Source organism: Bos grunniens, chromosome 2 (genome assembly GCF_055505025.1).
Source record: "Bos grunniens cultivar Pamir isolate PY7600 chromosome 2, Bosgru_T2T1.0, whole genome shotgun sequence".
NCBI classification, from domain to species: Eukaryota; Metazoa; Chordata; class Mammalia; order Artiodactyla; family Bovidae; genus Bos; species Bos grunniens.
This window is the reverse complement of record NC_141166.1, coordinates 74,020,002-74,042,136: the sequence shown is the minus strand read 5'-3', so window position 1 is coordinate 74,042,136 and position 22,135 is coordinate 74,020,002. Positions and strand designations below refer to the sequence as shown.

General features: G+C 49.6%; 1 protein-coding gene across 3 annotated transcripts in view; it reads left to right on the top strand.

Annotated features, from left to right (window-relative positions):
• TMEM163 (transmembrane protein 163) overlaps positions 1-22,135 on the top strand; it is a 272,668-nt gene extending 250,533 nt beyond the window's left edge. For all 3 annotated transcript variants that reach the window (XM_086367823.1, XM_086367834.1, XM_086367850.1), the window contains exons 6-8: positions 11,346-11,457; positions 19,910-20,051; positions 21,370-22,135. In XM_086367823.1, the coding sequence (XP_086223949.1) occupies positions 11,346-11,457; positions 19,910-20,051; positions 21,370-21,430 (315 nt within the window). In that variant the 3' untranslated portion in view covers positions 21,431-22,135. The remainder of the gene's footprint in view (positions 1-11,345; positions 11,458-19,909; positions 20,052-21,369) is intronic.

Below are 22,135 nucleotides of genomic sequence, written 5' to 3'. Positions count from 1 at the left end.
GGGTGGGGGCCTCAGCCGTTCTGGCTGCTGTCACAGTGTCGGTTACAGTGTGCTGTGTGCTGGAACTGGCCCAGTGACTGTTTAAAAAAAGTATTTATTTATTTGGCTTTGTTCAGTCTTAGCTGTGGCGTGCAGGATCTTTGTTCCCTGATGAGGGATCTTTCACTGTGGCTCATGGACTCTGTAGTTGTGATGCTCAGGCTTCGTTGTCCCGAGGCATGTGGGATATTCCAGGACCAGGGATCCAATCCATGTCCTCTGCGTTAGCAAGTGGATTCTTAACCACTGGACCGCTAGGGAAGTCTCAGTTATATTAACTTTAAATTTAAATAGTCAATATGTGTTTAAATGTGAAAAGTGCTATCAGAAAAAACAGGTTAGAATATAGGGGAGGATTATTAGTCAGGGACCATCAGAAAGCAAAGAGGAACTAAAGAGCTTCTTGATGAAGGTGAAAGAGGAAAGTGAAAAAGCTGACTTAAAACTGAGCATTCAATAAACAGAGATCGTGGCTTTTAGTCCCATCACTTCATGGCAAATAGAGGGGAAAAAGTGGAAACAGTGACTGCTTTTATTTTCTTGGGCTCCAAAATCACTGCAGGCGGTGACTAGCCATGAAATTAAAAGAGGCTTGCTCCTTGGAAGAAAGGCTGTAACAAATCTGCACAGTGTATTAAGAAGCAGAGACATCACTATTCCAACAAAGAGCCATCTAGTCAAACCTGTGGTTTTTCCACTAGTCATGTACGGATGTGCGAGTTGAACCATAAAGCAGGCTGAGTGCCGAAGAATTAATGCTTTGGAACTGTGGTGCTGGAGAAGACTCTTGAGAGTCCCTTGGACAGCAAGGAAATCAAACCAGTCAATCCTAAAGGAAATCAACCCTGAATATTCATTGGAAGGACAGAAGCTGAAGCTCCAATATTTTGGCTATCTGATGTGAAGAGCCGACTCATTAGAAAAAACCCTTATGCTGGGAAAGATTGAGGGCAAGAAGAGAAGAGGGCGACAGAGGATAAGATGCTTGGATGGCATCACTGACTCAATGGACATGAGTTTGAGCAAACTCAGGGAGATGGTGAAGCAGAGGGTAGCCTGGTGTGCTGGAGCCCATGGGGTCACAAGAGAGTTGGACATGACTTAGTGATTAAACAACAGTCTCACTAAGAAGGTGATACGTGAGCTGTGATGTGACAGAAGTAGGGGAGTGAGTAGAAACAGCACGTGCAAAAGTCCTGAGGCAGGAGCACACTCAGTGTGTTTGAGGAGCAGAGAGGAGGCTGAAGTGGCTGGAGCTGTGTGAGAGAAGGAGCAAGCGATAAACGTGAGGGCAGAGGAGTCAGCTTCGTCCAATGGGTTTGATTTGGTTTGATTTCACTGAGATGAGCTGGAAAAGATCATCATACTATCAACAGCATCAAGTTGTCAGTATTCTTATCTACCAGGTCAGCAGGCTGTGTGTGGTGGGCAGTGCAAGGACCCTGTGTCCTCCCGGAAAAAGCTGACTGAGACCCAGATCTGGCTGACCATGGTCTCCTGAGCTAGTGTACAAGTCACAGGTCAGCACAAAGATCCTCCCCAGATCAGCTTTTATCAGCTCTGCCCTGATTGCTTTTGAATCCTAAAATTAGCCTTGTTGCTGTATTCTAGCCTGGACTTAAAGAATTATAAGGGGTTGGTGATGCCAGGCTGCTGAGAAGGAGGCAAAGAGTGCTGTCTTTGGGGAGCCACCTGCTCTTCCCAAGCCTGTTTCCCCTCCTGAAGCATGGGTTATATGACCCTTGCTTTTCCAGTTCCAATGCTCTGTATTTTTCAGACCACTTCATGTTTATACAGACAGCATGCCCTCCCTTATCGGGTGGTAGGCCAGAGTTGGGGGGCTGGTGGTGGTGATGCTGGCCAGTGTGGGGGGTACTGGAGAGGGGGTGCTGGGGAAGGAGCATGATCTCTACGGCCTGATCTCTCGGCTGAGACAGGATTAGTCTTGGCATAAATCAGAGTTTGCGGTGAAGAGTTTTTCATACTGCAGGGGTCTATCAGGTTTCTGGAATTCCTCTCTGAATGATTCATCCCACTGAGTAAAGGTGTTTCTTCTTCCATTTGGGGATCAACAAAGTTAGAACATTACAGAGTAAAGGCATTACTGGCTCTTATAAAAGTATGCCCCTCAGATGGACTGACCATTATCACATGCTCTCTGGAAAGTAGAGGCCTTGTGGAGGACAGGCTGAGGGGGTGTCTTCTCCTAGGCTGGTCTGAAGTTTGGGTTGGGAGTCGTGGGTGATTGCTCAAAGAGGCAGGAGGCACTTTGCAGGTCTGGGGTAGGCCATGGGGTGGTGGGGTGGGCCTGGGGCGGCAGCCACAGTCAAGTCCTCGTGTCCCACATCCCTGGCTGCAGGCAGCAGAGGGGGATGTTCAGACCCAGCTCGTGTCTGGCATCTTCGAGTGTGAGTGAGGCTGTGAGTGTCTGTCAAACCAAGATTCTTCTATGTCGCAGAATTTCAGGCTTGCCCTCACTGATGTCCTCTGTCCAGCAGTCCAGGGTCACAGTTGGTGCTCAGGAACTGGGGTGGTGTTTCTTCCCACTCTGAGGTACATTCCAGCACCCCGGTTTGATCATGAGGAAATCAGCCAGCTTAACCCTCTCCTCTCCCCACCCCCACCAACCCAGGCAAGCGTTTACCACTTAGATTTTTAAGCTTATGCTCCATACTTCCATGGAGGGTCAAGATGACAGCTATATGGATAAATGCTTCTGCAGCTTCCATTAAAACTGCTTGTAAAAGACTTTGTTGATTATGATTTTGGTGTCTCTCTCTGCAGCATAGTAGTTCACAGCACAGATTTTTTTTTTTTTTTTAATTGCAATGGGTATAGCTCCTGGGGTGGATGAAAAAGGACCTTTCCACACAGCTCACAGGAGAGGGGGACAGTGAAGGAAGGTGGGGTCACAGGAGCTCAGAGAACATGGTTCCAGGGGCTCATGGAGTGGAAACATTGTCAAGAAATGCTTAATAGAGGTGCAAACACTGGAGATGAGTCTATAAAAGGAAGTTTACTCACCCAGATGGTGGAAACACATCAGTGGAGGAAATTCATGAGACTCAAAGGCAGTCCATCTGGGTACATTATTCCACCACTGACCTCTCAAGCCTCTGATCTAATCTTTATTAGATTAGATTAGATCTCTGTCCTGACAATGAACTTATGTCCTTTATAATAATGTGCATATGCTGAATTGCATAAATACTAGTAATTATTACCTCAGGATCCCTGAGATAAATTGCTTTTGCTTTTTTTTTTTAAATTAGTTTTATTGAGATGTAATGTACATACAGTAAAATTCCACTCATATATTTTGATGGGTTTTGATAGATGTTTATAATTACAGAGCTACCACCATAATGAAGGTAGAGAATATTTTTGTCACTCCAACAAGTGCCATCATGTACTTTCATGGTCATCAATTAATTCCTCTTCCCAGCTACTGATCTAGCTGTCAGCATGGTTTTCCTTTTCCAGAATGTAGTAGAAATGAGTCGTGAACTGTGGACTCTTTCATGTCCGCTTTCTTTCATGCAGCATTTGCTTGTCAAGGCAGCTGTGTTCTTACTGAATGCACCACCAGTCCTTTTTCATTGCTGAGTACTATTCAATTGCCTGGCAATTTATCCATCAAACAGATACCCGTTTATCCACAGTTCATTTATCCATCACTTATTGAACATCTAAGCTGTTTCCAGTTTTTGGATGCTATGAACATGGTAGCTAAGGACAGGGGTGTGCAGATTTTTGTGTGGACTTAGGCTTTTTTTTTCTCTTGGATAAATACCAATGAGCAGAATTGTTGGGTCCTATGGGCTTCCCTGATGGCTCAGACAGTAAAGAAACTGCCTGCAGTGTGGGAGACGGGTTCAATCCCTGGTCTGGGGAAGGAGATGGCAACCCACTCTAGTATTCTTACCTAGAGAATTCCATGGACAGAGGAGCCTGGTGAGCTATAGTCCATTGTGTTGCAAAGAGTCAGACATGACTGAGCAACTAATATTAATATATGGTAAGTCTATATTTAACTTTATAAGGCCTGGCCAATCTCTTTTGCAAAGTGGCTGTACCATTTTATATTCCTCCTCACAGTCCAGGAGAGTTCCTGTTGTTTCAAATTGTACCACAATTGATATTCTTTCTCTAGTTTTACTAATTCTAATAAGTATGTAGCAATATCTCATAGTGGTCCTGATTTACATTTCCCTGTTGACTACTGATGTTGGCTGTCTTTTCATCTGCTTATTTGCTAGTCATGTATCTTCTTGGTGAAGTGTTTGTTCAAAGCTTTTACTCATTAAAAAAAATTGAGTCATCTGTTTTCTTCTTATTGAGTTGTACATGCTCAAGTCCTTTAACAAATGTGTTTGCAAAATTTCCCCCAATCCGTGGCTTTCCTTCATTATTTTAATAGTGTCTTTCAAGGAGTAGAAGTTTTTAATCCTTTTGGTTAGAGGGAAAATGGTATCTTGGTGTAATTTTTGTTTCTTTCATGAGTGTGTTTAAGCATCTTCATATGTTTACTGCTACTGCTAAGTTGCTTCAGTCGTGTCTGACTCTGTACGACCCCATAGACGGCCTCCTACCAGGCTCCCCCGTCCCTGGGATTCTCCAGGCAAGAACACTGGAGTGGGTTGCCATTTCCTTCTCCAATGCATGAAAGTGAAAAGTGAAAGTGAAGTCGCTCAGTCGTGTCCGACTCTTAGCGACCCCATGGACTGCAGCCTACCAGGCTCCTCCGTCCATGGGATTTTCCAGGCAAGAGTACTGGAGTGGGGTGCCATTTAACATTTGCTTAATTATTGCACGTGTCTTTTGCCCATTTTCTATTAGTTTCTTGGTCGTCTTTTGGATTTCTAGATTAGGGAGACTAACCCTTTGTGATAACATTTTTCCAAGTATGTATAATTTATCTTCTGCATATGTTTTAATTTTCCATGTAGTCAAATATATTAATTTTTATGACTTTGAGATGGTTATAAAGCCCTTCACCCCTACAAGGTCATAAAGAAACTTGCCAGAATGAACATGACTTATGTCGTTTTAACCTTTAATATACATTTATCCTTGGCTTCTGAGTGAGTGGCTAGTTGTCTGGAACCTTTTTTCACTTATTTCTATCCGTTTAGTAATGACCCAATTGTGAGAAACCACAGTGACCCGGCACTGCAACAGTGGAGACAGAATGCCTAATGAGGAAATGCCTGTCCCCCTGTTTGTACAGGGTCCACAGTCAGTAATGTGAGGGATGCTTAGGCGGCCATGGTTGAGGCATCCTGGTAAGGTTTACAGCTGGGAACACATCCAGGCCCTGCTTCCAGCTGAGTGACCTTGGGCAGGTCGTCTCACTGCTGTGCATCTGTCTCTCCACCTTTCAGATGCTGCTTGACTGGGCAGTGAGGATTAAGTGGGACGTGACAGGCGTGGGTGCACTTGGAGAGAAGCCATCAGTGGTGCATACCTACTCGGGATTGCAATTTCTCTTCCTTATGTAGCATTTACTTTATGTACCAGCCGTGTCTCATCTGGCTTCCCGACTCTCAGGAAGGTTACAGTCAGAACCATCTTAACTCAGGATGACGTAACAAAATGCTGTGGACTTGGTGGCTTTTATTTCTTATGGAATTTATTTCTCATGCTTCTGGAGACTGGAACTCTGAGATCAAGTTGCCAGCAGGGTCAGTACCTGGTGAGGGATTACTCCTTGGATTCCAAATAGTTGCCTGTGAACTGTTTCCTCACCTGGCCTTTCTTCATTGTGTGTAGGTGGAGAGAACAAGAGAGAGAGAGAGATTTTTTCTTCTTGTTATAAGGACACTAATACCACCACGAGGGCCCCATCCTCATGATCTGATCTACTTCTGATCACTCCCTCATCTCCGCCTCCACATGCTATCACGGGGAAGATTAGGGCTTCCACACGATGCATTTGGGGAGGACACAAAGGCCTATAGGAGGGACCGATGCCTTGAGCAGGCTGATGACTGCTTCTCTGACAGTATGCTCATGCTGACCATAGATGTGGAGGCTGGGGGAAGAGAGAAGACCCAGGCGGGCTCTGGCTGGGAGACTCCCAGCAGACTTCTAGGATGTTGAAAGCTGGTTTAGGGTGAGGGCATTGGCAGGTCTGTGCCAGTCCAGTCCTCCATGAGACTGGCCACAAAGTTTATTTTGTCTGAAGCAGATCAGTGCAGCTGTGGTGGGCAAAGCCCTGTAGCTCTTGATGAAGCTTTGAGGTGGCCCCAGTCTCTGTTTTCCCAGACTTGAGGAAGGCAGATGTTCTCTCAGAGCTGATCCTGGGAGCAGACTGGTTGGTGGGAATAATCCACAGACATGAAAACCCTGAGTTTGGCACATTGGCTTCTGCACTTTTAAATATATCATTTATTCTGTGCCAGGCCCTGTTGGAGCATTTCGGAATATCCTTATGAGGTAATATGTGAAGCTTAAGCAGGGAAGCAGAACCACTCTTAACTGGTCAGGATAGGGCTTTGTTTCAGAATGGCAGGAGGCTCCTGCTTCAGAGTCTGGGCCTGAAGTTAGCGGGACTCCCCAACAAGAGGGAAGCAGAGCAGGACTGCCAGAGACCCTGAAGGAGCTGCATCTGAGTCTCAGGGTCTCAGCCTCAGGGACACGGGTGATCTGATCTGCAGAAGAAGCTTTTGACATGAAACCACACACTGAGCACTTGGCCCAGGACTCAGAAAGGCTGGAGGAGGGGAGCGAGGGGAGCTGGCAGAGCTGAGGGTCTGATGTGGCTCTTCCGCCTCCACGAAGAGGAGCCAGTGGATCAGCAAGCTGTGCCCTGCAGCTGTCTTCAGGGACAAGGGATCACCGCATCACCTCCACTTTCCAGATCTCCTGCAGATGTCTCTGCTGGCCGAGTGTGGCTTGGAAACACCTAGCAAGGGGATTCTGGGGAACAGCTCCAGCTGATCCTTGTGGACACACTACACAGCCACCAGGGGTGGTAGATCTTTTTTTTTTTTTTTTGCATTTTACAGGTGCTTACAGGGAGGGAGGTTCGGTGACTTGCCCAGAGTCACACAGTTATTAACTGAGCCTTCTGCTTGGGTGCCTTTAATTATCATATGATGCTTCTACTTTATTACATCAGGAATCCCCTGCTCTGTTCCTCCAGTATTCCAGTCCATGGAAAGCTTCTCCAAGGTAAAGGGTGGGTCCTGAGGGCTCCTTCACCCTTGTTAAGTCACCACGGACACCAACCAGTTTCTCTTATGCTTCTTTACATTGCACTGAGTGTGGTTCTCTCTAGGTAATGAAGTCCCTGTGTTTCCTGTATAGGAGTACTTACCATGCTGTGTCTGGGGCTCACCATTAGCACCTAATATGGCTGTTTGGTGAGATAAGTTAGCTTGTGGATCATGCATCTTGTGCCGTTAACAACAATTATGACATTTAACTGCATACCAGCTGCCTGCCAGTGGCTGTGGGTATCACACTGCTCTTTGTGGGAGAGAAAATTGAGATCTGAGAGCCTCAGTTTGTTTCCCCAGTGAGAAGTGGCGTCTAGTTCGAGCAAAGATCTGCTGGTGCCTCACTGCCCTTTGTCAGCCAAGCCTGCATTCAGCAGTGAGCTCCCCAGGTGAGCAGAGCCAGGGGAGGACCAGCAAAGCCCACTGGCTCTTCTCGAGGTGCATCTGGGGGCGGGAGGGGTACCCCAAATCCCAGCTCCCTGGGGCTTGGATGGGGTGAACACATCTTTCTCTGTCTCTGAAAAGGTAGGGATGAGGGTTTTGTGGGCAGACTGGGTGGAACTATAAAGGTTTCAGGCAGGGGGTGAGCACAGTGAGAATTCAGCTCCTCAATCTGGGGTCTCACCATACTTACTGTCTCAATCTCCCAGTTTAGGCTTTTAGGATTGACTGGTTTGATTTCCTTGCTGTCCAAAGGACTCTCAAGAGTCTTCTCCAGCAACATAGTTCAAAAGCATCAGTTCTTTGGTGCTCAGCCTTCTTTATGGTCCAACTCTCATATCTGTACATGACTATTGGAAAACCATAGCTTTGACTCTATAGGCCTTTGTTGGCAAAGTGATGTCTCTGCTTTTTAATACGCTGTCTAGGCTTGTCATAGATTTTCTTCCAAGGAGCAAGTGTCTTTTAATTTCATGGCTGCACTCTGGGTCCGCAGTGATTTTGGAGCCCAAGAAAATGAAGTTTGTAATTGTTTCCCCATCTATTTGCTAAGAAGTGATGGGACTGGATGCCATGATCTTCGTTTATTGAAACTTGAATTTTAAGTCAGCTTTTTCACTCTCTTCTTTCACCTTCATCAGGAGGCTCTTTAGTTCCTCTTCACTTTCTGTCATTAGAGAGGTTATTGATATTTCTCCCAGCAGTCTTGATTCCAGCTTGAGCTTCATCTAGCCAGGCATTTCCCATGATGTATTCTGCATAGAAGTTAAACAGGATGACATTATACAGCTTTGAGGTACTCCTTTCCCAATTTTGAACTAGTCTGCTGTTCCATGTCTGGTTCTAGTTATTGCTACCATCTTGCATAATTAATTAGACTGAGTTCGCACATGAAGAAAGCTTTGATTTGGGGAGTTGGCGGGGGATCATTCCCCAACACCACCCCTAGCCCCCTCTTATGTAACCGCCATGCACAGTCCATACACAGCAGGGACTTGGGATCTGCCAAGAGGCCAGGTTTGGCATAGTCCTTACTGATTTTGAGGAACTGAAACTTTAATACAGTGACTATTCTAAAAAACTGCAAAATTTGGGATAGTTTTAGATTTATGCATCAGTTACAAAGACAGGGTTTCCCTGATAACTCAGTTGGTAAAGAATCCACCTGCAATGCAGGAGACCCTTGTTCACTTCCTGAGTTGGGAGGATCCTCTGGAGAAGTGATAGGCTACCCACTCCAGTATTCTGGCCTGGAGAATTCCATGAACTGTATAGTCCATGGGGTTGCAAAGAGTTGGACACAGCTGAGCGGCTTTCACTTCGCTTACAAAGACATTACAGAGAGGTCCCGTATGCCCTTCCTCCAGCCTCCCTTAATGTTACCATCTCATGCAGATAACCAAGGTGCCCTTCCTCACACCACGAGATGATGGTGATGTTGTTCAGTCACTAAGTCGTGTCCAACTCTTTGCGACCCCATGGACTGTAGCCTGCCAGGTTCCTCTGTCCATGGGATTCCCCAGGCAAGAATACTGGAGTGGGATTGCCATTTACTTCTCCAGGGGATCTTCCCAAACCAGGGATCCGACTCACATCTCCTCCATTGGCAGGCGTGTCCTTTGCCACTGAGCCACCTGGGAAGAACACTATGAGATGACAGCACTGTTAACAGAACTGCAGCCTCTGCACTGAGTTCCCCAGATTTCCTGCTAATGACCTTTTCTGTTTCTGTGGCATTTTATCCTCACATCTCCTTAGCCTCCAACCTGTGACGGTTTCTCAGTGGTTCCTTGTCTTTCATGATCTTGACATGTATGAAAAGTAGTACTTAGGTGTTTTATAGACCATCCTCAATACTGTTTGTTTTTTTTTTTCACAATTCAACTGAGGTTATGGATTTGGGGCAGGACACCCAGAGGTGTCCTTCTCACATCCCATCCTGTTGGGAGGCACGTGGTAGCAGTATCATTGTGTGTGGACAGGCTCACCTTGCTCACTCGCGTGGTTTCTAGCCTATAAAGTTATGGTTGGGTGGGCCAAGAAGTTCGCTTGGGTTTCTCTTTAAAATGTTATGGAAAAACCCAAATGAACCTTCTGGCCAAACTTGTTTTTCCTCTTTTCTGTATTCTGTTAGATTTGAGTCATGAGTTGAGCTGACATGCAAAGGACCAGGGGATTAGGCTGTGCCTTTTGGGGGGATGCAGTGAAGGATTTGTGGACATAGGTTAAGGCCAACTACCACTGATCAGTGTTGTGGAGGAGGTGCTTTGCAGATACCCTGTTTCCAGCGAGGTGATTTTTCAAATCACTTTACTCAGGTTTGAACCTGGGGAAGCAGGCTGTCTTCCTAGCTTTCTATTACTTGGTTATTTGAATAATAAAATGCTTAAGGAATTCTGTTCTTTAAGTATGCATGTGTGCATGCTGAGTCGTGTCCAACTCTTTGTGATCCCATGCACTATAGCTCGCCAGGCTCCTCTGTCCATGGGATTTTCCAGGCAAGAATACTGGAGTGGGTTGCTATTTCCTTCTCCAGGGATCTTCCTGTCCCAGGGATTGAACTCACATCTCTTGCTTCTCCTACATTGGCAGACAGATTCTTTACTGCTGCACCACTTAGGAAACCCATTCTTCGAGTACATATGATGCTTTATCAGATTTCTGCTGGCAGTGGCATTTTCATATTGGGGGATCTGGAGCCTGCATCTCATGGGAGTGATGCCTGGGAGCCCTAAGCTGAGAGTTTTCCATGGGCCCTGCTGTCAGGCAATAGATACAGTTCTACTCGCTTTGGCATGTGACTCATTCACTTGCTTCCAAAGGTGAGCTAACAACTTAGAGGAAGTACTAAGATAACATCAACAGCAAACTATATTTTTAGATGCCTTGTCCCACCTTGAAAGCTATATTTGAACTTCCAGTTGCTTCTGTGAAGTTAAGGAAAGAATACAGCCAGAAGTAGCCATATTGATCAGCCATAATTGACCCTGTGGCAAGTTCAGTTGGCCCTGTTCTCAAGCTGGTGGTCTACTTACTTGTTCCAAACTTTGCAATTAGCTGCTTTTTGACTTATCCTTGGAAAACTCTACATAGAAGTTACTATTGTTAGCACTTTGACCAACTCCATTATTGATCAATGATTGCCAACCATTTTGGCAGAATAGTGGGAAGGGAAGTCTCCTACAAGAAAAGAATATGTAATGGGTTTCTGAGGTTTCTAAAGAAATATAAATCTGGATTGTGTGTTTCTGATCATCCTTTTCAGTTTCTGGTGACACAGGTAACTGAGGTATAAAAGCAAGCAATATACTCCCATCTGGTGGCAGCCTCTATTGTTCTTCAGTCACTAAGTGACTCTGCCCCCTCGTAGACTGTAGCCCACCAGGCTCCTCTGTCCACGGGATTTCCCAGGCAAGAATACCGGAGTGAGTTCCCATGCCCTCCTCCAGGGGATCTTCCCCACCCAGGGATCAAAGCCACATCTCCTTCATCGGTGAGCAGACAGTAAATACTGCTGAGCCACCAGGGAAGCTGGAGTGGCAGCAAACTCAACTGTTAATTCTGGGAGCAAAGGCCAGTGGTTTGCCGATGATCTGCTCTGGCATGAGCTGAACCATTGAAATCTGGAACTTCCTCTTCTAGGATGATTTCCTGTTCAGCGTCTCCATTTTAAGTGGGATCCTGTGCAGCATCCTGGCTGTGCTGAAGTTCATGTTGGGGAAGGTTCTGACCAGCAGAGCACTCATAACAGATGGTGAGTAAGGCCAGTGTGCCTGGCCTCTGGGGGCTGAGCTCACAGTGAGGGAAGGTGCTGTTTGGGTCACTTTCAGCTGCTCGTCTTGCAGAAGAGCTCAACAGCTTGGAATCTGTTCCCCACTGTTCTCCCTTCCCTAGGCTGTTTCGTGATTCTCAGGGTTCCCTATCAGGGCAGATGTTTTGTGCCTGGGAATTGAATACGCTCTTCCTAAAGCACCTCCACCCAGACCTCCTAACAGGGTAACTCAGGGCTTGCCTCCTAATCATAGAGCACAAAGGGCTTCCCAGAGTCTTGTTTGTTGTGCATCACTCCAAATAAAAAGTAAGCATCTTCCCTGGATTCTATGAAGGTCTGGTGTGTGCTCCACACCCATTTCCCCCTTACCTGGGAGTTCAGGTAGCAGTGACCAGGGCTTCGCTGGGGAAATGAGCCATGTGTACTTTGCTCAAAACCCGAACCAGGTTTACGTGTCCCTCTGTGTCCTGTGGGTCAGGAGGAGCCTCCTGTGTGGCCTTTGGGCAGACGGAGAAGGGTGTGTGAAAGTAGGAAAAGCACGTTTCCATTTTTGCACACTAGTGCTGACTTGTAAACTAGAAACGTGATGAACACAACCTCCCGGCTGTTTTCGTTCTCTTTATCCCAGAGCGTGTGAAGTTTCTGAGGGTCGGGAGTAGAGACATGCGCCCCTGTGCCCTGGGGTCAGCGGTCATAGGGTCCTAGCTGGTGGGCTGGTGGATGTACCTGCACAAAGTAGAGCAGAGATTGTAAGATTTTTTTTCCCCCTTAGCCGTACCACGAGGCTTGTGGCATCTTTGTTCCCTGAGCAGGGATTGAACCCAGGTCCCTGGCAGTGAGAACACTGAATCCTAACCATGGTCCACCAGGGAATTCCCATGATTTCTTTTTAAAGAACCACTCCCTGCTCCTCAGAGGTCCCACCTATGTGAAATATGTGGATGCAAACATGTGTGGGCGGCTGCATTTCCTTAACATGAAGGATGGGAATGCGGGCCTGGGGGGAGGCTGCACTGGTCAACACAGCGTACGTGCTAAGTCACCCAGTCATGTCTGACTTTTTGCGACCCTGTGGGCTGTAGCTGACTCCTCTGTCCATGGAATTGTCCAGGCAAGAATACTGGAGTGGGTTGCCATTTCCTTCTCCAAGGGATCTTCGTCTTCGCCAGCCAGGGATTGAACCCATGTGTCTTACATCTCCTGCATGGGCAGGCGGGTTCTTTACCACTAGTACCACCTGGCAAGCCCTGCATTATTCCCATAAGTCTGTCCTACCTTACACCCTAAAGTCACAGAGCCTCTGTGCTGACAGAGCATCAGCACTTTCTCTGTTTGTTTGAGTACAGCTGAGATGCTGGACTGGAGGCCCCAGCAGTCAGACCATGGCCCCAGCTGCCAGGCAGGAGGCCCTGTCCCCTCCCCACCCCTGACCCTGAGGCTTAACCCCTTTCTTCTCAGAATAGTGGGACCTCTCCCATGACAGGCGGCCTTCCTTAACATTTTAAGAGAAGTCCCTGATGATAAGTATGTGTTTTCTAATGAAGTGACTCCGGATTCCATAGTTTTCACCTACAAAACTATCCAAACACATAAGTGGTCTTCCCATCTGCCTCCTGAACCCTCAGGAAGGGGTCATTACAAGGAGGAGTGAATAGTTTAAGGGAAAATTGTCCCACAAATAGGCAAAGCGGAGACAGGCACTCCTCAGGCAGAGGGAACCGAGGTGGGAGGGAGCCTGTGGCCTCGAGAGGGGGTCGGGGGTTCCTGTGAGGAAGGGTCACAGGGTGAGGGGCCCTGCCAGGTGGGCAAGGGTGGAGCATTCGGTATGCCAGGTCAAGCGCGGGATTTTGGATGTTTTGTTAAATATTTAAGCAGATGAGGGGTGACATGGTGGATGTTTCTAAATGACCCTTCCGGCCAACAAGGTGGAGAACAGAGCAGAGCAACTTCCGGGAGGGAGAGGTCTCTGGGGAGCCCAGGGGGTGGTGGCCTCAGTGGGTGAGGGCAGAGGGCTGGGATGTTGGGGAACTGAGGAAATGTCGGTGATGTTTATAAAACGGGCAGAGCTCAGGAATAAACAGGCCGTGGAGGTTGAGGAGAGACAGAGCAAGGCTGTTGCAAAGTGTGGAGGCAGCACCCCCACCCCCAAGCCCGTCCCATGAGCCTCGTTGCCTGGGGGTGGGGGGGAGGTTTGGCACACTCTGCAATCCCTCACTTAGTGGGAGTATCAGCAAAATATGCAGTAGTAATTACAGCCTCCTGCTAATTGCATTGTCTGGGATCCTGATTTTCCTCATTCATTGATTAGCAGAACCATCTGTAATTATGTCCTCACTTGGGGAGGAAGGGGTCAGGCTAGGGTTCAGGACCCCGGCCTGGGCCTGCCGTTCATGTTGGCTTGGCCCAGGGAAGGGGAGCAGGCCAAGCGCTTTCTCTCCAAGAAGGAAGCAAGTCCAGCAAATTGCTTCTGGTGCCGAGAGGCCAGGGGGGTCTCACTTGTCACCTGGTGAGGCAGCTGCTTCCCAAGCTGGTGTTGTGTGTGAAATGGGTGGGCCCGTGTGTGCACTGGGCCAGGCTGACTCCACCAGATCCGGTGTCCCTGGGTCCTGTCCTTACAGTCAGGAAGCATATCTCCAGGGAAAGAGGGGCAGCAGGGTGCAGGTGGATTCCAGACTTCCCCATGCTGTGCAGGAAATCATGTCTAATTGGGTTTTCTTGCTCTGGATATTTAGTGATGTGATAGCATGCGATCATGGCTATCAGGACTAGGCTGAAGCTGGCTATGTATTATTTAAGACAAAATGATTTTGTGCAGGAAGTTAATACTACAAATCAGACAGAGGAAGATTGTGGCAAGGTCCCTGGGGGCAGTTCTAAACCCTCGAGGGGCCAGGGTTCTGGCTCCAGAGCTGCCCGCAAGACAGCTGGAAACCTCTCTGAGTTGAGGGGCCTGGGCTGACTCTACCCAGAGCCTGTGGTGCTTTTCAAGTACATGAATAACTTTGAATCAGAATTTTCTGCATAAAATCAGTATGTGCTTAATTATATAGATGCTTATCTAGTCATTAAAGCCAGACCGTTAGAGCCTCTAATCAAGATCGCCTTAGACGTTCTTATGTGTTCTGAGGTGATGACAGCATTTACCTTTTGCAGCTGCTCTGTTTTTTGTTTTTTAATTAATTAATTTATTTTAATTGGAGGCTAATTACTTTACAATATTGTAGTGGGTTTTGCCATACATTGACATGAATCAGCCATGGGTGTACATGTGTTCCCCATCCTGAACCCTCCTCCCACCTCCCTCCCCATCCCATCCCTCAGGGTGATCCCAGTGCACCAGCCCTGAGCACCCTGTCTCATGCATCGAACCTGGGCTGGCGATCTGTTTCACATATGATAATAGACATGTTTAAATGCTATTCTGTCAAATCATCCCACCCTCGCCTTTTGACAGGGGACATGGGAATGAGCTTATGGGCATGGGAGTTTGGGGTGGGGCCCCATAGGAGGTGAGGGCAGGGCCCCGGAGGTAAGGGACTGATGGGACCTTGTGGGCCGCTTTGGTAAGCTGGGAGGTCTGTGGGTTGGGGCTGTAAGCTTAGGGTCCTTCATGGGGAATGGCTGTAGCTGGGAAGGCTCTAGAATCCTGGAGGATGCGGAAGGGCAGATACAGAATTGTCCCCTGGTCCAGGTGTGCTGGTTCCAGTGTTTCCGCCAGGCTCACAAGAGGTGCGGCTGAAATAAGCCATAACCAAAGGTGGGCGGAGAAGGTCAGATGCTCCTGGAGGGGATGGGTGAACGAGGTGAAAGTTCCATCCCCTGTAGGGGCAGGTGGGTCCCCGCATTGTCCTGGGCTGGCTGAGCCCGGTGATTTGGTGGAGCGAGTGGACATCTAGTGGCCGTCTGGGGGAACCTCACTCTCTATACTTACTGAGCTCCAGCGGGCTCGCTGAGGGCTCCAGGGCTACTGTGCCCACGATGAAGTTGGAGCAAGAGGGGTGTAGGATTCTAGTCTGCGGGGGCAGAGGCCATCTCCTTCCTGTCTCTGCCTTTCCCCGGCCACCCCTCGACACAGAACTCCCCCAACTTTGAGGATGCTTGAGAGATCAACTCCAGCCCAGGTAGCCCCTGGACAGAGTAATGGCATCTGTGGATGCTCTCTGTGGCCCTCTGTGAGAAGATGTGGGCTCCAGAGACTTTTTGGATTCTGTGCGTGCTTGTGTGTTAAGTTGCTTCAGTCGTGTCCGACTCTTTGTGACCCTATGGACCGTAGCCCTCCAGCCTCCTTTGTCCATGGAGTTCTCCAGGCAAGAATATTGGAGTGGGTTGCATGCCCTTCTCCGGGGGATCTTCCTGACCCAGGGATCGAACTTGTCTCCAGCATTTGCTACATTGGCAGGCGGATTCTTTACCACTAGCGCCATCTAGGGTCTGATTCCATTTGTTATTAATAAAAAGAATAGGAGGATTCAAGGGACAGCCAGAGGCAAGAGGGTGAATGCCAGACTCTTATGATGGGAGAGGGGAAACACTGACGATCACGATGTGTCAGAAGATAGGAGGGAAATATGACCTCGCCGTTCTCAAAGTGGACCTGCTGTCCCCCTACTTGGGGAGACTGGAGGCAGAATGGAGGGTGTGATGTGCAGAGGCTGAAATCAGGGGCGGGTCAGAGAGGGAGGAAGTTCCAGGTGCCCTACATGCAAGGAGCTGGGAAAGACTTGGCTGGCACCCAGCTTCCCATGAGGTCGAAGGCTGGAGGGGCAGCAGCTCCATGAGCTGCGTGGAGAACAGAGACAGAAGGGAAGCAGAGTCCACTTCCTCATTATCTAGAGGTGAGTGAGTCTGGAGGAGCCCCAGAAGGTCACACCACAGGGGCCTGGGCTGCAGCCTCGCCCCAGGCACCCTGAGAAGGGGCACCCAGGGAGTCACCTGCCCCTGGCCTCCACGGCGGGGAGGTGGAAGGCTGAGAGATCTGGCCTTGGGACTTGGTGTGGTGGGGCACATCTCGGGTGAAGCTCACGCCAGCCCTGCCCTCCCGCTCCCCCCAGGACACCCAGAGGAAGCTCCTTGTCAGACTGGCTATCTATCAAGGAGGCCTCAGTGGGTGAGGGGTGGGAGGCTCACGATGGGCGGTGGGCAGAGATCCCCAGGTACACACAGCGGGGCAGGAGAGGCCTGCCTGGAACAGCCCTCACCAGCCACAGGCGCCCAGCAGGTCCTGGCCTCCTTTTCCACGTAGTTCCCTGGACTGGCCTTCCGAGGATGTGGCCCCAGTTGGGGGAAGGTAGAGGGGTTTGCCTTTCCTCATCCTTGTTGCCTATATTGAGGTGGTACTGGGTTGGAGAGGTCCACCAGGTGTGAACCTTGTGGAGTGGGGAGGTTGACTTTCCATACAGCCCCCAACCACACCCCGAAGTCCCGGAGTAAGCCCTCTGTCTCTCAGTGGCTGTCTACCCGGAGCTCCAGCTGCAGGCTCTGCCTTGGTAGGGAGACCCCAGGGCCCGGGCCTTGGAGGCCTCATCTCTCTTGGGATAGCTCAGCCCGGCGAGTAGGCATCCTTTTAGCAAGACTGAGGCCCTTCTGTCCATCTGTGAGTTCAGTATGAACGCAGCAGTCAGTCAAGGCCCTGAACAGTGGCAGCCTCCATTCTGGGACTCAGAATACAGCAGGAAAGAGACAAAACTCCTATCTATAAGCTACATTTCTGGTGGGAAAGAGAGCGATGTTTGTAAAAAGAGAAACAGTAAAACAAACAAACAAACAAACAAAACACCATGTGATGAAGAGCCCTGGAAAACAGTGAAGGAGGGCCAAGGACGAGAAGGTAGGAGGGTGTGTCGGGGCTGAGTGCAGGCTGGGGAGGAGGCGGCCTGGGAGACCCCAGGAGGAGGAGTCCAGGGGGCGGGGCTGGTCAAGTCCAGTGTGGCCGGAGCACAGGGGGTGGGGACGTCGGGGGACCTGACGTGCACAAGGCTGGAGGGGCTGGTCACGCACGGCAGGGCTTGTCGGCCGTGAAGAGTCTGCACAGGTTCCAGGGTGGGCAGCTTGCCTACTGGAGGCTCTTGGCTGCTGTCCACTACCACGGTCACTCTGGCTACTGCGAGGGGAATCATTGTGAGGAGGGAGATGTGGGCAGGAGGGGAAGGGAATGGAGGAGGGGGGCTTGGGCTGGGGGTAGACGGAGCATGACTCTTGGAGGGAACGGTTGACGAGAATGACTTGATGGATGGATTAGATTTGTGTGTGAGGAAAGTCCAGGATGGACTCCTACGGTTGTAGCTTCAGCAGCTGGGTGGATGGGGGCGCTGTTTACACAGAAGGTGGCTGAAAGGTAGGTCATTTGCAGGCAGAATTTTTTGCTCTGAACATGTTCAGTTTGAGATGCTTCTGTGTCTGCAGCTGAGGGGGAAGGTCAGGATGAAAGAGAGCTAGGGAGACGCTGGCTTATGGGATGGAGGTGAGAACCTGCGGGGAGAATGTTGATGGAGGAGGACTTCGGGGGACTAAGCCAGGAACTCGGATGGGGGTGACTAGGAGGATCCAGTGAAGGAGAGTGAGAAGGAGCAGCTGGAGGGGGAAGAGAGAGAGTGGCAGAAGGTGGTGTCACGTGAGGCTGGAGGGAAGCATTCCCAGGAGGGCGTAAGACAAGGACAGAGAGGCAACCATGGCACGTGGCAGCCTTGAGCCATCCATGACCAGGGAGGGCTCAGGGGACGGGGGGACCTGAGGCGTGGGGAGGCAACCATGGCACATGGCAGCCTGCAGTCATCCAAGACCAGGGAGGGCTCAGGGGAAGGGGATCTAAGGGTGGGGTAGGGTAAAGAGAACGGGAGGTATGCTTAACGAGGGTAGACAGCTCTTCAGGGAGTTTCGCAAAGGGAGGTAGTGAATGGGGGTTATGTTGGGGGTGGCATGGAATCAAGGGAGGAGATGGAGGTTTATCCCAGTGGGAGTGATCCAGGAGAGGGAGAAGAAATTCAAGAACAAAGTCTTTCAGTGAACAGAGACAAAGGCACAGGTCTGACATAGAAACAGGGGTAACTGGAGAAGCAGCTGAGGATGTGGGGACAGCCGGCACAGGTGAGTGATGGGTTTGGTGTTGGCAAGATGAGGTATTGTGATCTGCACCTATGTGCTCTAAGACATGCGAGGCCGAGTCCTCAGCTGCGAACTGGAGCAGGGAGGTGATGGAGGTCTGAGGGGAGAGAAGCGTGTGTGATGCAGACACCAGAGATGACCTTGCAGGCCTAGCTTCATCTGGGTCCCGTTGTGGGAGGCAGCCTGTTGAGGTCTACCCGGTGGATCCTGAGAAGGGATTTGGCCTAAGTCACCTCTACCCTACACTCTTCTTCCTTTTCCCCTGCTCTTCATTTAGAACGTCTGCTAGTGGTACAGCCCCCACTGAATGCATTTAAGATTGATCTCAATTCTCCCGCTGGAACCTGGAATTACCGCTTTTGAGTTCAGCAGAAGCGTGGTGCCCTCACACAGGCCGAGCTGCCTGAGAACGGAGCAGGACCTGCTGTTGGAGAGGTTCCTGGCCTGCCCAAGCAGTGTGGGCCTGCCTGCGGCTGCTCTTGGGGCTCAGTTACACTGAGGCAGGCAAGGAGCCTTGTGGCTCACACCTCAGTGAGCCCCTGGGAGCCCCTCTAAGCCGTTCCCTCTCGTGTAGCCTTGGGAAACCTACAAGTAGACTGGAAGTGCAATGTCCAAGTTGTAGGGACCCACTGAGTTGACATGTGGGGAGGAGATGGTGATTGGGGTGTGTTGTGTCCAGGTCTTGTTTGATTGCGGTTTCTGTAGCTAATTCGAGACTTGGCATGTCCTTCCTGTAGTATGAAAAGCCTCAGGTGACTTAGGGAGACTGTTGGGAAAGGATGTGGGTTCTGGTTCACCCACCCTTGCCCCTTTCAATCCATGTAACTCTGGTCAGTTTGTTGAACCTCACTCATTCTGTTCAACTTAAGTCTTATTATTGGTAAAATGGGGGTGATAATCTGACTTGACAGAATTGAGAAGATCCCATCTCTGTACTTGCCTAGCAGACATCAGACAGATGTGAGTCCCTGAGCATTGAATGTGCCCCGTGTGTTCAGCAGGCCTGGTGCCCCTCCCCTCTCAAGACCTGCGTTCTAGCGTGTGGGAGGGAGGCGTTGGGAACCACACACAGGCTACATCATGAGCAGGAGTGCCTGGCAGGGGATGGACACTGATAATGGGGGTGGTAACTATCCAGGGCGTCTCTGGTGACATGAGTGGAGACTTGGCAAGCCACGTAGGTATCTGAGGTGGTCGCTGCCGCTTGCAAAATGCTTCTGGAACATTCCTTCCAGCACACGCTCTGGAATGCAGAGGCACACTTGGCATTTGGGGGGTTTTCCTTGTGGCCACGCTGGGCACTGACCTCAGCCTCTCTCTGCTTCCCTTGCAGGGTTTAACTCCCTTGTGGGGGGCGTGATGGGCTTCTCCATCCTTCTGAGCGCCGAGGTGTTCAAGCACAACTCGGCTGTCTGGTACCTGGACGGCAGCATCGGCGTGCTGATTGGCCTCACCATATTCGCCTACGGGGTCAAGTAAGTGCTGCTTCCTCTTTACCCTCTGGGCGGCCAGGGGTGCTGTATTCCCCACTTCTGATAACTACGTCCTGTCCCTGTGACCCTCCTGCTCCTGGGCGAGGTCGGGGACTGGAACAGTCCCGAGCAGCCGTCACACATCCTTGTGGCTGGGAGAGAAGGGAGGTAAGTGGTCCTCCCTTCAACTCTTGGTGCCAGAAGATCAGTGCCCCTTCCTTCCTCTATAGTGAGGGTCATGATGATGCACCAGGCAGGCCTGTGTGGTATCCTCACCCGTTAGCTCCCTCTGCCACCTGAGGCAGTCGGTGGGGAGGTTTTAGAGGGGGCTAAAGCCCCCAGATTGAGAAAACTTTTTCTTAAAGGGACTTTGTGCACAAGGGCTGCATGTAGAAAAACCCACCCAGGCCTTGCGTTCTAGTCCAGCCCGAGGCCACTCACTAAAGTGCCCTGTGGGCATCACTGGCTCTGTACCCAGCGTCCAGGCTGGAGTCAGCCTCTGAAAACAGTTTCTCAAGCTTTTAAGTATTAACACACCCACCTCTCTCTCCCACCAGGATGGCTTTAATACAAGAGACAGTAAGTGTTGGTGAGGTTAAGGAGAAATCAAAACTCCATATTCTGTTGGTGGGGATATAAAATTGTTTAGCCATTTCAGGGATAGGTTAGCAGTTTCTCAAAGTGTTAAACACAGAGTTGCTATTTGGCCCAGCAGTTCCACTCCTTGGTACATAATCCAGAGACATGAAAACATATCCATGTAAACACTTACACACAAACGATCGTAGTGGCATTATTCACAGTGGGCAAAAAGTAGAAAAAACTCGTATGCCCAACATACAATCCATATGCAGGTTTTAAAGAACACAAATGTCCATTGATTAAATAAAAGGTGGTAGAGACACAGTGGAGGATTTATTCAGCCAGAAGAAGAATGAAATACTGATTTGTACCACACGGATGAACCTCGAAAATACACCCAATGGAAGAAGCCAGTTACAGAAGGCTACATGGTGCATGATTCCAGTTATAGTCAGTACCTCGAATAGGCAGATCTTTAGAGAAAGTAGATTAGTGGTTGTTGCGGGGGGTAAGGTAGGGTGATTGCCAGTGAGTTTGTTTTTTAGGGGGGTAATGAAAATGTTCTGGAATTAGGTGGTGATAACAGCTGCGCTGCCCGTGTGTACACTAAAACCCACCAAATCCCAGGGATGTTATGGTATGTGAATAGTATTTATGGAAACAAAGCCCCCATCTGTTCCCCAAGCCCAGGGCTGTGGAGGGTCCTTGTTGGGGTGACCGGTCCGCTTCCTCCTCGCAGACTCCTTATCGACATGGTGCCCAGGGTGAGGCAGACGCGCCACTACGAGATGTTTGAGTGAAGGTGGCCCGCGCCGGCCGCCCCACCGCTGCATGAAGACTGTCAGGACCAGGAGACGTTTCCACGCAGGCAGACGGTGCCCATGTTTAATTGAACATCAGCTTCTCTCTCGGAAAGCTTGTGCTCAAAGGAACGAGGTCTACCCCGCAGGTCATACTGCCCTGCTCTCCTCCCACCACCACCCCTGCCCGACACCGTAGGACAACACTCACCGAGCGGGGACCCTCCGTGGGAACTGACCTCGTCCACCTTCTGCTATAAAACAGGTTCGTGTGGGGAGGGTACACGCCCTTCTGTGGTGCTCCCAGCCTGACATGGATAGTGACTCACCAGGCCCACCTCCTCGGGGCTCCACGTGGGCCGAGTCTCTGGTCTCCTGGCAGATTTTAAGAGAGGACCGTACCCTTTGGTCCTGCACCCCTTTCCAGAACCATCATGTAGATCACCTCCTAGTTTCTATCCGTGTATTTCATTCGTTTCATACTGTTTTACTAATCCTCAATCTAAACACTGGATTTGTTCTAAAGGAGACCATTCTATTTTTAAAGTACTTAGTGATAGATGTATGAGCTTTGCATGGATCAAACTCAGCCCCAATCCTTTCTTGTACGTTCAGAGCCCAAACATATATGTGTAAACACAGGATCCCTTTTGGAGAGATGTGAAACTACAGTTTATTTGTAATAAATTATATAATCTATCCATA